The sequence below is a fragment of the Nymphaea colorata genome, chromosome 1 (assembly GCF_008831285.2).
Source record: "Nymphaea colorata isolate Beijing-Zhang1983 chromosome 1, ASM883128v2, whole genome shotgun sequence".
Taxonomy (NCBI): domain Eukaryota; kingdom Viridiplantae; phylum Streptophyta; class Magnoliopsida; order Nymphaeales; family Nymphaeaceae; genus Nymphaea; species Nymphaea colorata.
This window is the reverse complement of record NC_045138.2, coordinates 6,762,376-6,778,577: the sequence shown is the minus strand read 5'-3', so window position 1 is coordinate 6,778,577 and position 16,202 is coordinate 6,762,376. Positions and strand designations below refer to the sequence as shown.

At 35.9% G+C, this 16,202-nt stretch overlaps 1 protein-coding gene across 1 annotated transcript; it reads left to right on the top strand.

The window, feature by feature from the left end:
* Positions 1 to 3,721: 3,721 nt before the first annotated feature.
* LOC116266603 (protein kinase STUNTED) lies at positions 3,722 to 9,205 on the top strand. The gene is made up of 11 exons (XM_031647877.2): positions 3,722 to 4,323; positions 5,407 to 5,504; positions 5,633 to 5,751; positions 5,831 to 5,949; positions 6,046 to 6,873; positions 6,969 to 7,217; positions 7,294 to 7,454; positions 7,543 to 7,619; positions 7,722 to 7,869; positions 7,987 to 8,136; positions 8,529 to 9,205. Exons 1-11 carry the CDS (start codon positions 4,152 to 4,154, stop codon positions 8,793 to 8,795), a joined length of 2,388 nt encoding a protein of 795 aa, XP_031503737.1. The 5' UTR covers positions 3,722 to 4,151; the 3' UTR covers positions 8,796 to 9,205.
* The last annotated feature ends 6,997 nt before the right edge of the window (positions 9,206 to 16,202 follow it).

Sequence of the window (16,202 nt, the reverse complement as noted above, 5' to 3'; positions counted from 1 at the left end):
ACGATGTCTGTCCATTGCATAATTATCGACTAACGCTTGCACATGCGCATAGTTGACAGTTGATTTTGACGTTATATATATGTTAGTTGAATCTGACATTGAGACTAGTTTTTCAAGTTCTCTCGTCATCCACCAATTTAGAACGAGCAAGACTGTTGTAAGGAAAATAAAAATAAAAATAAAAATAAAAAGTAAATATGAAATTGAAAGGCAAAATGTGGTGAAAAAACTACCTCCCATTATATATGTAAGGAAAAAGATATAGAAAATGTAAATTTAAAAGGCAAAAAATGCAGTGAAAGACTATATATATATATATATATATATATCAGCTTATTGGATGGTTAGAGTTTAAAAATATGTCGCTGAAAGCACTATAAATTGTCTATAAAAATACCATAAACTATGTGTTGCATTTCAAACCGCCATACTCAACTAGACCTAACCTAGTTTGGCCAGACGAACAAACCAAGATCAGGGTCCGATCAGAGGCGCACCCAGATACAAATGGTCAGGACCGTTTGCAAGATTTCCATCTATGAGCAACGAACATGAGACTGAAGAATAAGAACAAAAGAACATTATGAATCACTGGTCATTCAAATTATGGTGCCATTTATTAGTTTATAAGCTTTTCACAGTACTGATGCTTGCCCTAATATAATAATCCACATCCAACTCACTTGATTAATGCAACTAGACATAAAACAATTAATGATCCAGGCCTTGCTTAATCTGTGTTTTGCTTCTGCCAATGCTGCCGCCACGCGGGGGATCTTACGATCTTCGCCGGGGCCGCAATTCTATATGTTGGATCTTAGATCCGAGGTGATCTTTGGCGCGTTTTCATGCAATTTTTAAAAGAAACGAGGACAAAAATACAATGTATTGTTATGATTTGCAGTACGCGGCAACCGCAAGTTGAAGGAGGTCAAGAGTTCAATACCAAACATTTCTTTAAACAGAACAAGACATGGTAAACATGAACCTCTAGTGCTAAAAAATGGATCTTTACTGCAGGTTTATCAGTGTTGGTGCTCATTGGTCCACGCACATATAGTCTACCACGCGGCGAACCAAGACTGGCGGATCCAAATATTATTTTTTAAATTTATTCGAGATTATTCTGTTGTTTTTCTTGTGATTTTCTTTTAATTTTGGTTATCTCATTGAACAGTTAAAATAAGAAGTGATTATCGTTTTGTATTGATACAGGCAAGTTTATTTTGGATTTTGGATCTGGATCTGGTGTCGGCACCTACAATATTAACTAGTAGCTTAATTTGCACGGGAGAAAGGCCTTGTTTAATGTGCCTTGCGTTAATAATGCATCGTATTCAGGAGAAGAGAGCATCTTTTTTTATCAATCCAACTAATATCCGTACATGTCAAGCCTCATCGGGTCTGGATCCAGAATTGTGGATCTGATATGGATCGTGGACCTTCTTCTTCCAGATGCACACTTCCATACCCGACAGGGATGTTATTGAGTTTCACTTTCCGGGTATGGATAGAAATATCCGTTTCCATCTCAGATTTACTTCAAAAAGGAGAGAATGAAAATGGGTTTTCCTGTTTGGATCAGGATCTAAGGATCCATAGATTTGGATCATGTGTATCTCTTTCCTGGAAATCCGGAAATTGGTCCACCCTTTGCTTGCTGGCACAAATTAGTATATCTCAGTTAACAACTAGGAGAAATTAGGGCATGTGGGTTACTCCAGAAAGGACAAAATTGTCATTTTTTTAAATCAACAACCAGTAAAAAAAAAAGAGTTTTCTTTTTAATAAAACCTTTTGTCTATATTCATGCAGTGTCAGCGAAGGCAAATATAATAATTTATAATTTTAACAACAACCCAGTTTTTTTTAATGAGTTTATTTAGTGTTTTTCTGTGAGCACGAGGTTCACAACCCATGGTCCGAGAAAATAAAAAGGCCAAGGTGCATCCGTTTCTCCTACTCAGAGTCTTGCCACGGACCGAGCCAAGGTAGGGCCCACATGAACCCCGACTCTATTTTATAAAATTTATTTAAAAAAAATACATATAAATTTTAAAAAATTCACTTGTTTTATATATAAATTTTGAAAAATGAGATTTTCAAAATTTAAAAACTTTAATTTGGCCTTACTCATATAAAATTTCTGACTCTACCTTTTGTTGTATCGACGTCCCGCCAAGGTATGTCAAGGGTAGGAATGAACAAGGGACCTACCCTTTCACATGCGCCCTATCTAATCCATACTATGCCTCTTAATGAGTTTATTATGCTCTCTCTCTCTCTCTCTCCCTCTATATATATATATATATATATATATATATATATATATATTAGTTAGCTTATTTTTGTAAGCGTAATAATGTAAATGTGATCTATAAGGTTGCTTTTATCAAAATTTACTTGTCCAGTGAACAAGAGGAACTCATGTTTGGCGTTGTTAGTTAGCACAGAAATGATGAAACGAACAAACCCCTTGTTGTTAGCATAGATCCACTTTTAGACAATTGAAATATGATGAATTTTAAGTCTCGTTTGGATCCACTTTTAGAAAAGCCTGGTTTTGTGGAAAGCTATTTTTGTATGCGAGCGCAAATCGACCGCCTCTTAGGTTATTCGGACTATGTTTTCAAAAATTTTATTAAAAAAATAACATCTCTAGTTATCTCGAAGCTGGAGGTCAGAGATAAAATCAAATTTGGTAAGTTAACTTTTTTTTTTTTTTAAGGGTTAAACCTAAAAAAGAGTTTCAATTTTGTTGGTTTTTATCATGCTAAATGCATTATAAAAGCTTCAAAAGCAATAAATTGGCTGGTCAAAGTAAGGGTTGTATATGTTTGATTCTTATAAATGTTACTAATGTAGTTCCGTCGAAAGCGGCTAATGCAATTTATAACCCTAGAGCCAAAAAATAAACTTAAATTGTATAATTCAAATTTGATTGTACGTAAAATGAATAGTTCCATTAAAGTGATTATTTATTGTTTTAATAATTGCGCCAAAATACAGGAAAATTTCGTAAGAAGCGTGCGAGGAGGCATCTCTGCCTTGTACTTGTTTTGACTGATTTGATTTATCAGTCAGTCCTGTCTCGAATCGACAGTTTAAAAAATCAGTAATAAAGAGTTATTTTTGTTTAAAAAATTAACTTATTGGTTGGTTCGAATTGAATGGATAGCAACCAATTAGGTCCTGTATTTTTGATAAATTTTATGTTTTTTTTTTTAATTTTTTAATATGTATATTTTTTGATATTTTTAATATCGATTAGTAAAAAATCAGTTGAGTCAGCAGCATTAGTTATGCATATCATTATTAACTTCAAAGAAAGTTGATTTGTTTATGATCTGAGTTAATTAATTAAGGATTAGGATTCATAAATGTGCCTGATGAACACCGGTGTTTGACTCAAAGATCACATGGCGAAGTGTAGTTTTACGTATTTGGCGCCCTCGACAGCATTGTACTCTTTAGATCGATAAATAAATAAAAACAGAAAAAGAAGTATTGTAATTTGATAAAAGACAAATTCAGAAATGGGTCGTCTGTTTCTTTCTTTATTTTATTTGTCAAAGACAATAAAAAAAGAAAAATCATAATTATTATTTTGGTTTTATGTAAAATAAAATTTTAGACGAAAGAAAACAAAATAAAAATTGCAGATGGGGAGAGAGAGGCGCGGACGTCATTCGTGGGAATATATTGCCAGGGATGGCCGAGGGAACAGGTACCATAACCTCTCTCTCTCTCTCTCTCCACGCACAATTTGAGGATGGTGGTGCACCGTTTCTTTTGATCGGTTTCTGCGTGAAAAAAGAGACCGGCAAAGTGCCATCTCACTCTCTCTGTGTTGTTCTTCATGTTGCAGAGTCTGTTTCTTGCGGTTCTGCAACTCCTCTCTCTGTCTCTCCCTCTCTGGTGAACTTGGTAACTTGTTTAATCCACATTGGTCGTCTGGGGAGAAAAAGCACCAACTCGCTTGCTATCTGCATCAGTTCTGTTTAAGTAGCAATACTCTGGAGTTTCTACTTCTCTCTCTTGGTATGATCGCGACGAACAATATGTTGGTAGCTGGTAAGGGAAGGGGCGTGGGTTTGGTTTTTTCTGTGAGTGCTTAGAGGAAGGAATTCTGCGGGTGACGGGGTGGAAGGATGACGAAAATGGGGAATTTGGAGAAGAACGGAGTAGATGGTGGTGCAGAGAAGACGGTTTTGGTCGGGGTGAATCTGGATTCTCAGAGCAAGGAATTGCTCACTTGGGCGCTTGTCAAAGTTGCCCAGCCAGGAGATCGAGTTATTGCTCTTCATGTCCTGAAAAACCCAGGTATCGCCTTTCTCTCTCTCTCTTGTCTCTCTCCTCCCACCCTCTCTCTCTTCTCATTCTCTGTGTTTTCTCTGGTTATTAATCAGGGAAAGTTCATGGTTTCCTGGCGTGGTTTTTGCTTTCTATTAAGCACCTTTTCGCTTTCTCTCTCTTCTCTCTCTCACTATTTTTTCTGGTTATTAGTCATAATTATATTCCGCAAATTCATGGTTTTGATGTTGCTTTTGAGTCGTATTCCTTGATGTGGTTTTGCTTTTTATTAAACACCATTTTGTTGCTTCTTCTTCTCTCTCTCTCTCTCTCTCTCTCTCTCTCTCTCTCTGTGTGTGTGCTTTTTTCTCGTTATTAATCCTAGTTATTTTGGCAAGTTCATGGTTTATTTGAGTCGTTCTCTTTAAAGGTTTTTGATGCCATTTTTTTTTTAAACACCATTTCATTGCTTCATTCACGTTCTGTGTTTTAGGATTTTTGTCCTTATTTTGAGTTTATGGAAAGTGACGATCTGTTCGTTGGAATGATCTGTAACTGAAGGCTGAGGCTACTAAATATGTGATATCATTTGGCTTCTGTTCATACTGTTTCCTACCTTCCAATGGAGTTTTTGTTTTCTTACTCCCTGTTTTCACCCTTGGTTTTGTCTTCTCGATTTCGGTTTTTCTCCTATGGAGTTTATGAACCTCTATGTTTTCACCTTCGTTTCCTTTTCCGGATTTCGGTTTTCTTCCATGGTGTTTATGAATTCGGGTTTGTTGGACTTTTGTTTGAACATTTTGGGTGGGGTGTCGGTTGGATCTTGTTATGGCCTTTATAGTTGCAGTTGCTGCAATTTAAGGCGGCTGGTTCTTTCTTTCGCGTTTTGGTTGTCCTCTGCTATTGTGGGCATGGAGGCACCCAATGGAATCAGTAAACTTGGTTGCCAAAAGTTTGGAAAAGTTTTGTTTGTATTCTCCAAGTCTGTATTGTGGTCTTTGGTGGTGGTTTATCTAAGACTCTTTTTTTTTTACATTACTTTTTCGTTGGATAAAGGAAGAATTATCTCATAGACGTGTCAATCTTATTGAAAAATTGGAGTTATTTGTTCAGGGGAGGTTCACACAAGAGACAAATCTTCTGTCGTTTGTCTGGTAAACACATTCGACTCTGTTCTCTCGGTCTATGAAGGCTTCTGCAATTTGAAACAGGTTTGTCTTCGTTTCAGTCTCCCGTTAAGTTCTTGCCGGATTTTCCTTTGTTTTTTTCACGAAAATTGATCTTTCAGTTTGATTCAAGAAAAAGTAAACATGGCATATATGGTGTTCTATTCCCCTAGGTGGATCTTAAGGTTAAGATCTCTCGTGGTCCTTCGGTTCGCAAAACTTTAGCGCAGGAGGCAAAGACTTTTGGCGCATCAACAGTTATAGTCGGTGCATCCAAGAACAGCACCCTTGGGTACAACCAGATACACTGTCTTTTCCTTTGTCCGGTACTTTTATTTTCTAATTGTTGTTGTATTCTGTTCATGTTCCAGGTCCTCTGTTTCAATTGCTCGATATTGTGCTAGACAATTACCAAAAAGCTGTTCAATTTTGGCTGTCAGTAATGGAAAAGTTATGTTTCAAAGAGAAGCATCGGCATTAAATCGTCAAGGTTTCTTTTGCAGTTTTATAGCAGTTCATTCGTATGATGATATTTGCAGGTACGCGATCAAGCTACCTACTGAACACCCTGTTCTTTGTCGAACAGGTGTCCTAGATGAATCACGCAGAACTAAGATATTTGGTGTGCTACAGAGGACATTAAGCAAGAGTTCCAAGGTTTTGAGTAATAGTTCTGATGATGCGTCAACGAATGAAGACAGCGGAACGTGCTCTGAGTCAGGAGATTCACCTCAATTTCGTACTCGGATGTCCACTGGAACCAGAGATTCACCCTCTGTGAATAGTTACGATGAAGGTGGCTTAGTCTTTACTGATGCCTTCAAGTTGAATACTCCAAAAGACACCTGCCAAGTTTGCAAAATTGAAGCAGAGGGAAGAGGAAAGGACAAGGCTGTCAACAACAAGGAAAAAGCTGATTCTTTAGGCCGGAAGCCTTGCATAAGCAGCGACTGTCCAACTACCGATGCTAAAAAGGAATGGGCGCTCGTTCCAGTTCAAAAGCTAGGAGCTGCATCAAATCCTATTCCTCTCCTGATGAACGAGATGTCGGAGTTAAAACCTGGTTGGCCCCTTCTAAGAAGAAAATTTTTACCAAACAGAGGAGATCCCAATTCAACAAGCCAGATTTCTGTTGTTCAATGGGCTATGCAGCTGCCAAGCAGGTATTCTGCAGCAATAACTTCAGATTACAAATCTAAGAAAAAGAATACCTCTGCACCTGCCTTTGGTAATGCTTGTAATAGCAATAGACGACGGGAATTAGTTCCTACAGATTGTATAGATGACAGGAAGCCTCAAAAGGAGTATGAAAATTTACCAAAGGAGCTGAAGACTCTTTATCATCGGCATGCTTCTGCTTGTAGATTGTTCAGCTATGAAGTGCTTGCACGTGCTACATCACAATTCTCATCAGGTTTTCTATCCTCTTGGTAACCCATTCTTCAATGTCAAAATCACTTGTCGTTGAGTTCTGGTTTCATCTAATTAGATCTTTGTTTTTCACAATAGACAATTTGGTTGGTAAAGGAGGCAGCAGCCGTGTGTACAAGGGTTGTCTTTGTGATGGCAGAGAATTAGCTGTGAAAATCTTGAAGTCCTCCAATGATGCTTGGAAAGAATTCCTTCTGGAGATTGAAATGGCCACTACTCTCAAGCATAAGAATATAATATCTTTGGTTGGCTTTTGTTTCACGAAAAGTAGTTTTCTGCTTGTCTATGATTTCCTATCTAGAGGCAGCCTGGAAGAAAACCTTCACGGTGAGTGCCATTTTGACAATGATCGCTGTATGCTACAATGTTTGCTTTCTTACACATGTTTTTTATTTTTATCCAGGTTCAAAGGACAAACACTTCCTTTCTTGGGCGGAGAGGTACAAAGTCGCAGTTGGCGTGGCTCGCGCACTAGTTTATCTTCATAATGCCAATTCCCCTCCAGTGGTACATAGGGATGTTAAGTCATCAAATATACTTCTCTCTGATTCCTTTGAGGCTCAGGTATGATGTTTATACTAGAAAACTTATTTCTTCCACTGCTTGTTCCTACATATCTCGTTACACCATTTGTCTTTTGTGGAGTTTTCAGTTGTCCGATTTTGGTCTAGCCAAGTGGGTGCCTGTATCTTCTCATATAACTTGCAATGATGTTGCTGGGACTTTTGGGTTTGTATCTTCTCCTGTTCTTCCATGAATGACTTGATAAGTCATTGGAAAAAAGCTTTTCTTAACAGGGATGCTAACAATGGTTTATTTTTTTCATTACAGGTATTTGGCACCCGAGTATTTTATGCATGGAAAGGTAAATGATAAAATTGATGTATACTCCTTTGGTGTTGTTCTTCTTGAGCTACTATCAGGGAGGAAGCCAATCAGTAATGAATCTCCAAAAGGCCGAGAAAGCTTGGTCATGTGGGTAAGAACTTATTTATTTCTTTTGCTGAAACACAGGACCCACATTATTAATCCCATGCTTTTTCAACCTGATGATTCCATGACTTCTGGCTTCTGCTTCTCTTGAATTAATGAACAGGCCATGCCACTTCTACAGAAGGGAGAATTTGATAAGGTCCTTGATCCAACATTAGGCAAAAACTACGATGCTAGTCAGATGACAAGGATGATGCTAGCTGCTTTGACATGTCTGAGACGTGCACCACGTTTCAGGCCTCGGATGGATGTGGTGATTACTTGGCCTTGTATCTGCATCTTCTTGTTAATTCGATCTTGTCTCAGGACATATGCAAAAAATTTCAGTTCACAACTTCACATTTGCTTAACTTACAGTCAACATCATGGCAGTTTACCCTTAAAAAATTTATACAAGAATCACTTGGTGTTAAAGAAAAATGTACATTCATCAACACAACCACTATTTTGGAGATGTCTATGCTTGTCCAAACCAAGTGATTTTTAACACCCAGTTGCACAAGTGTTATTGTACAAATTAGTATGCAAATGTTGGTGAAATATCAATTGAAGTATATAATTCTTTTGGGTTGTGGAAATTGGCTTGCTTAAGCATTTTTTTCTTAGTTTTTTGTGGCGCATTAAGTTGTCCACTTTCTGAAGTAGGTTTTGAAGTTACTCCAAGGAGATGAAGATGTGGCAAAGTGGGCAAAATTTCAAATTTGCATTGATTCCGAGGAGCTAGATGGCCTAGAAGATGAAGCATTCCCTGCGCCTAATATTCAATCTTACCTCGACCTTGCATTGCTTGATGTAGAAGAGGACTCACTATCTACGAGCAGTATGCGGAAGAGCATTGCCCAGATCACAAAGGACAAGTGCCTGGAGGATTACCTGCGAAGACGAGGAACTCTGGCTTCCAGTTTTGGTTGACTGCTCACCTCTCAGTTGCCTATATACCCATAAGCTCTGTATAGTCCTTTTTTTTTACTTCAAAATTTTTTTCTTTTATGAAATATATACCTTAGCATATATATGGGCCTTGGATGGGAGGTGGTTAGAAGGATTGATGCCCTCCTCCTTGCCTTGATGATAAGGATGTCAACACCCATCCTTTTGTTCTGTAGCCTTCCTGGAAAATTGTGAAGGTCTTGCCACATCTTAAGAGAAACCTCTTAAGAGTTTTTATGTTATTCTGTAAGCGCAACCTGTCTTTCCCTTGCTTTCACTACAGTGTATGTAAAGTTTCCATCAGACCACTATTCATATACTGTATGGATCTCTCTCTGAGAGTTTTTTCTCCAAGTATAAATGCAACATGATGGCTTTGTCACCAGAAATTAGACCGACTGTTGGTCCCCAATCGTAGATCAGGTGACTTGATGTTTCACGCATCTTTCATCAGTGTCCACACATAAAAGTCGGTTTACAGGTTTGGGTACAAGTATAGAGGTGCGCTTATGGGCACGGTAAATTTAGAAAATGTTGGTATAAGGTACCACAGAGTATGTAGATGTACATATGCAAAACACCACAAAAACGTTCAGAAAGAAAGCAACATTTAAATAAATAACTAATATAATAAAAATAATACATGTTAATGACCAATAGCTCACAAAAAAAAAAACAGAAAGAAAACTGAGTAAGAAGTAAGTTAAGTTAAGTAAAAGTAGCTAGCTTGGATCAGTATCCAGTTACTCGCTTTGCCGTGCTGCCTTAGCAGCACTGTATGGCTATTGGCAATCTTATTGAAATACCCATGTGACTTAGCACATTTTATCTTCTCAAATCACTTGTTTGTTTCACATTGCCAATCAGAATCTCTGAGCAATCTCTGTAACCTATCAGGCATGTACTTTTGTTGTAAGATTGAAGTTAAGGTGAGCTTACCAATCGTAGGGGGAGGAAGACGTTAAGGGTTCGTTTGGCAAACAAAAGATTGTGTATTAATATTGCACAAAGATTGAGACAAATCAGTGATAAAATGTATTCTATAATCTGTCTCAACTTTTGGAGTAAATTCGTTACCCTATTCCACTTACTAATGTAACCCTAACCTGCTAATTGTCCAGTTGACCATGTAGTCTTCCTTGGTCAACTTGCACAAGCAAAAAGAAAATGATACCTTTTATTTAGTTAAAAATCAGCAGCATATGCTAATGAAAGGCCCTAAGGGTGATTGAGATAGCTCAAATTCACTCCTAATTCACTCAATCTCTCTCTCCCTCTTTTTTTAATATAATATTTTGTTCGCTAGTCATGATATCGCTTAGCAGGCTTTCTCTTTTTGACTCACAAGAGAGAGAGAGAGAACTTTTTGAGACTCCATAATCTAGAATAATGCTAAAGCTGTGGCAACAGGAACATGGTATCTTCAACCAATGTAAGGAGGGGAATCACAGTTCGAGTCATTTCCTGTGGGTCAAAAAGAAGGGAAGAAAAAAAAGGTGCCAGTCTTTCGATTCCTTGGTGGACTTGGCATAACGAGGCCTCTTGTCTATGATGGTAGGTGTTTACTTATCAATCTTCATCTTCACGGCAATAGTAAAAGACTAATATCATTCTGTCGGAAAATTTCTCGGTGCCCAAGGTCTTAAAAACAAGCTTCACAATAATTGAACCCATTATATATATATTAAGTGAATAATGATGTTGACTATCCAAAAGTCATTGAGTCATTTAACCAAGGTTGTTTATACTAAGCAAGTAAACTATTGAGAAAAAACAAAAAGAAAAAAACTATGAACTAATAATAGAGGACAAATAAGTTCATTATATTTTTTCTATGTTTTTCTTTCAACTATCTAATATTAATAGATGGATTAGACAACTTTTGGTTGGATGACTCTTAAATATATATATATATATATATATATATATATATATATATATATATATATAAAAGGTTGTCCAATCCAACATAATAAATGGTTAATAGAATAACAAAGGGAAAAAACTGATGGATATTTTTATTATCTAATATTTATTCACACATATTTTTTTTTTCTTTCAACCATTCTTTTGTTTTAGATGAACAACTAATTAGATGGTAATCATCATTCACCCAATATATATATATTATATATATACACCCATCACCTTTTTTTCTTTCAACTGTATTGGATTGGATAGCCTTAATTAGGCTAGCGATTCCAATAAATAAATAAATATATATTATTATGCACACACAGACTCATTATGTTGTGTAATGTATTTTGAGAAAATAAAGAAACTAGTGATTATGAAGTGATTTCGACCATTTTCTTATTTATTTACAATCCATCGGTAAGTCTTCCCAAGCTTCGCTTGACTGTGATGGATTGACCTGATCATCCAATTGCTTGTTTGTCTACCTTGTGATGCAATGTCGCGTTATTGTCAGACTTTTATAAAATGTCCAGGGAGGTCGAACGTCGCCAGGCTAAATTGAAGTTTCACACGGCAAGATTGGTTTTTTTACTAACAGAAAAAAACAAAAAAACCAAACTAGGAAATATTCATTTAATTATTCTGCATCAATAACTTAAATAATCTCTCTCAACACGCGCCATTGAGAGGCAACTAAAATAATTCTATTTATCTCAATTTTTAATTAACTTTTAAAACACTGAGCATTTATGAGAAAAATATTAGAAAATTGTTGGAGTTGTCATAAATACTATACGGTTGGTGTTGATTATCGCGGACCTGAGATTCATGGTGATATGTGGGAAAACAAATGCATGTAATATATATGTGCGTATATATGTATGCAAGAGTGGAGCCAAGGGAGGGCCTACAGGGGTCTGACAACCTCTCAATTTTTTTTAAAAATTTAATTGTCCTATATAAAAATTTAAAAAATGATATTTCGGTTTTTGTCAAAATTTAAAAAGTTTAATTCGGTTTTCCTCATAAAAAATTTCTAGCTTTGGTCCTATATGTTTTGTGTGTTTCCTATTGTTTTTTCTTATGAACAGATCATCTCATAAATCACATCCTATAAGGATGTCCTATATATGATAATGGGTTGCTATTTCATTTGGAGGAAAGAAGATTCCAAAACTAAACAGCTAGCAGTCTCTTTCTATCAACAAGAAATGATAACAATAATGGCAAGTTTTGCTCATAACATCTAATTTTCTCTTGATTTCTTGTCAGTTTTTTTTATAATTATTTTATCATCTGGTGTTCTAATTGGATACAACATTGTCATAAAAAAAAGATGATGGGAAGTGTCATAGAAAGACTTAGAAGGATGATGATCTCATCAAATGGCTACAAAAAGAAAATGACATAAAAGCATATCTAACAATATGTGTTTGTAAGTCAATTTAGTTACTTTCATAAAAACATCAATTACTGGTTTTAATATATGTAGAGAAGAGATAGTTGTTGAAAAATCATTTATAACTATCTCACTTTTGTATGGTCATTTTAGCACATCAGATGAGAAAAGACAGTGGAGGATGAGGAGATGAACTGTTATAGATTCTTCAACCACTCTCTTTTTTGTACTTTTGTGAAATTCCCATTAAGGCTCCAATTTTTAGAACATTTCAAGAAACGAACCTCTCTTTTCTCATTTTCTTGTCACAGTTCTCACTTTGCTGACGATTTGAATGAAAAAATAAAAATAATATCTACTGCATAATTGTTTCTTTGATCAGTTAGAAAGTGCCGTTCACACGAAGCATAACTCTTAAGGGTTGTTTGACAATAGGAATGGTTCGTTATTCGATTTGGGTTGCCTCAAAATCAAAGTAGATTCATAGAAATGGTAACAAACTATTCCCTTTTACCAAGCTGCTCCATATTTTACCAACCAAACTAACATTTAAACTATGATCCTTGTTTAAAAGAAAAAATGAAGTTCACATTTGGAAAATTAGAAAGCTAGGGCTTATTTTAGTTACAAGATAGGCACTTAAATGAAATCTCTCTCTCTCTCTCTCTCTCTCTCTCTCTCTCTCTTCATTAAGAAGGGAAGACTTTCCTAAGCATGGTGGTGGCACCAGCAGTGAGGTTGCCAAGAACTGACTCTTTGGTTTTAAAATCAGTGAATACTTACTTATCAATAACCATGGGCGGAGTCAGAATTTTTTCATGAGGGGGACCGAATTAAAGTTTCTAAAACACTCACTTATCAAGAACCAGTGACTAAGTTAGATTTTTTTTAATAAGGAGAGCCGAATTAAATTTTCTAAATTTTGACTAGCACCAAAATGTTATTTTTTAAAATTTTTATATAAAACAAGTGAAATTTTCTAAAATTTACAAGTGAATTTTTAATTTATTTTTGAGATGGGGTCAGGGTGAAATGATGGGCCAAAAAAACTCCCCTCAAAATGCTCTTTCATATGGGGACCCACGAAGGCCTTAAGAGTCTCGGACCCCGGCAAGTGGCTGGTAGGCAGCGAGTCAATGGGCACAAGATGCCCATTGGAAAGAAAGAATGATATATATATATATATATATATATATATATATATGTGTGTGTGTGTGTGCATGCACACACGCATTTTCTCCTCAATGCCCTTCTGTTTTTACTTTTTGGGTTACTGTTTATCATATTCCCTGCATCATTATCCTTGGAATTCAATACCAAAAGATGAATAAAATGATATAGTGGAAGACCCAAAAAGTTTTCAGAGAGACTTTTGTGGAGTGGACTTGAGCAGGAGGTGATGTAATGGAGCAGTATGAGATCTGGTACTGTTGAAGATTCAGATGGGTTTGCTAGATATATATGATCTCATCCATACTTGACTTAGGGATGTCAATGGATTGGATCATCTGTTACAGATTTGAACTTGTATCCGATTGGTGGGGTTTGATAAGAAAGTGGACCGGATTAATAACTCAACTCGGATCCGACACACTTTATATGTGAATGTTTGACATTCAAAATATGGGGTCAGCTTTAAAAGGTCTGGTTCAGATATGTGTCTGGATCAAAATATGATTGGATGGTATCTGATTAGGTCATGGTTTGTAAGGCTTAAATTTGATGGATCCGAGTCCATCACATTGGATCAGTGCGGCAAAATGATGAGTTTAATATAGTGGCCATCGTGTAAGAAGTTACAGTTTGATTCCCGTGGGCGTCACTTCTTACATGAGCCAGGTTGCCCGAAATTCAACTTGATTGAATTTGGCCACCATTTTTAAAAACTGAATTGGGATTCAACGAGGATGAATTCCCACATTTACATGCGAAGTACGTTGAATTCGTATCACATCTCAGTCAGGCCAGAGCCATTTTTTTTTTTAATAAGACGGGCCAAATTAACGTTTCTAAATTTTGATTAAGACTGAATATCATTTTTCAAAATTTTTTACATAGAACAAGTGAATTTTTTTAAAATTTACATGTATTTTTATTTTATTTTTTGAGGTGGGGCCAGGGCCCATGCGGTCCTACCTTGGCTCCGCCCCTGATCTCAGTTGAATATCTAGCTCATGTTCAAATCTGGTGACCGATCTCCATACTCAATTCAGATGCAATTAGTAATTATAACTAAATTCGTTTAACATATCTAGATAAATTGTTCGGTTCTTAAAGCATTGATACAACCACAGTCAGATCTTTTTTTTGGTGGGGGCACTAATTTGATATCTTTTTTTTTTTAACACTTATATATATAAACAATCAAATATATCAAAACATTAACATACTATTAAACTAACTTTGTGACTGAATACAACAATAAAACAAAACTTCAAAGAAATAAGGGAAACAAAGGAAACCACACAAAAGGAATGCAAGAAACTAAAAGCGAAAACGACGAAGGATGTAAGATCCGAAGCTACTTTAAAAGTTGCGCTATGTAAGATCTTCACTTTAAACTAACAGAGGATATCAATACAATGGATCTCGAATCTATGCTTTATATATATATATATATATAAACCATGAGTTTAAGGTCTGACAGAGGGCGACATTAAATTTTTGGATTGGAAATGCTAGGTGATTTTGTGATCTGTGGTAAACAAAAGCAACCAAAGCAACAACAAGGATCTCTTTTTTGTAATCTTATTTCAATGAAGTTATATAGATGGGTCCACAAATGGAAGCCGGAGTTTGAGATTCATTTTCTTCATGGGCGGAGCCAGAAATTTTTTATGAGGAGGGCTAAATTAAAATTTCTAAATTTTGACAAGTTCTGAAATATTATTTTTCAAAATTTTTATATACAAGTGAAATTTTTTAAAAATTACATGTAAATTTTCAATGAAGTTATGTTGATGTGTCCACAAATGGAAGCCCAAGTTTGAGATTCGTTGTCTTGGGCTGACATATATAAGCTGAAACATACAAGACATAGTTGTTGTGGGGAAAAAATGGTTCTTTTTTATAACAAAAAAGATCCCGTAATGCCAAAATCATGATATAGATCTGATTTTAGCATGAAAATTTGTGTTCAAAAGAATGAATTTTCATGCTAAGATGGACATAAACTAAACATTGTTTTAGCATCATCCAAAAGGATAGTGAATTCTGTGATGACAAATTTGGGGAGAGTATTTATGACAATCCGGCTTTCAGATTCTAATTCACCCCTTAATAGTTTTTGTTCCACCCTAAAAAAAGATAAGAACCAGAACAATCAATCACTTAACAGCCTGCTTTATAAGTTTTTCAATTTTTTTTTTCTAATCTTATATACTAGACTAAACTGATAGGTGTTACAATTTGCCTTTCTTAAGGCACACGCATCCACTTCTATGAGATTCTAAGTCTGAGCGTTGAACCGGCTTTGATACCATTGTAACAGTCCGGTTTGATGGATCTCAATACAAATAGATTCAATCAATTCTATAAAAAAAAAGGGTAAAAATTAGAACAACCATTCACTTAACAACTTGTTTATAAGTCTCTTAAGATTCTCTACAATCTTAGATATAGACCTAAATTTTTGAAGTGTTACAATATACAAGCGGCAATGCATGCCTTGAAACATGTAAACATGTCTGAATCTCGTCCCAAAGTAGATAATCAGTGGCGGGGATATACGTCGACTTGTAGGGGCAAATGCTTGCACAGACCTGCACAATTTGCTTATTTTTTTTTGTTAATGTCTTATTTATATATTAATACCCATTAGCCATTTTCCAGTATACTTGAAGGGTGGTCTAATAATTTTTGAAAGGTGTCAAATTCATTTAGTAAGTATTCACGATTTTCAGTTAGAAATTCTGCCTCGGCCACGGCTTGTGTTAAGTGAAAAATCAATGAATTGTGCTCCACCAATTTGACAAAAAAGGGGCCAAACAAAATGTCTGATCATATGAGGGGGTATTGTGATTCTTCTTATCAAAAACACCCTTTTATGTGCCAGAAAGTATGCTCTACGATCT

Excerpts from the sequence above, each read along its gene's own strand:
- LOC116266603 (XM_031647877.2), top strand. The coding sequence starts at position 4,152 with ATGACGAAAATGGGGAATTTGGAGAAGAACGGAGTAGATGGTGGTGCA. Across the intron at positions 5,950-6,045 it reads ATCGGCATTAAATCGTCAAG|GTGTCCTAGATGAATCACGC; the intron begins GTTTCTTTTGCA and ends TTTGTCGAACAG. Across the intron at positions 7,870-7,986 it reads GAGAAAGCTTGGTCATGTGG|GCCATGCCACTTCTACAGAA; the intron begins GTAAGAACTTAT and ends ATTAATGAACAG.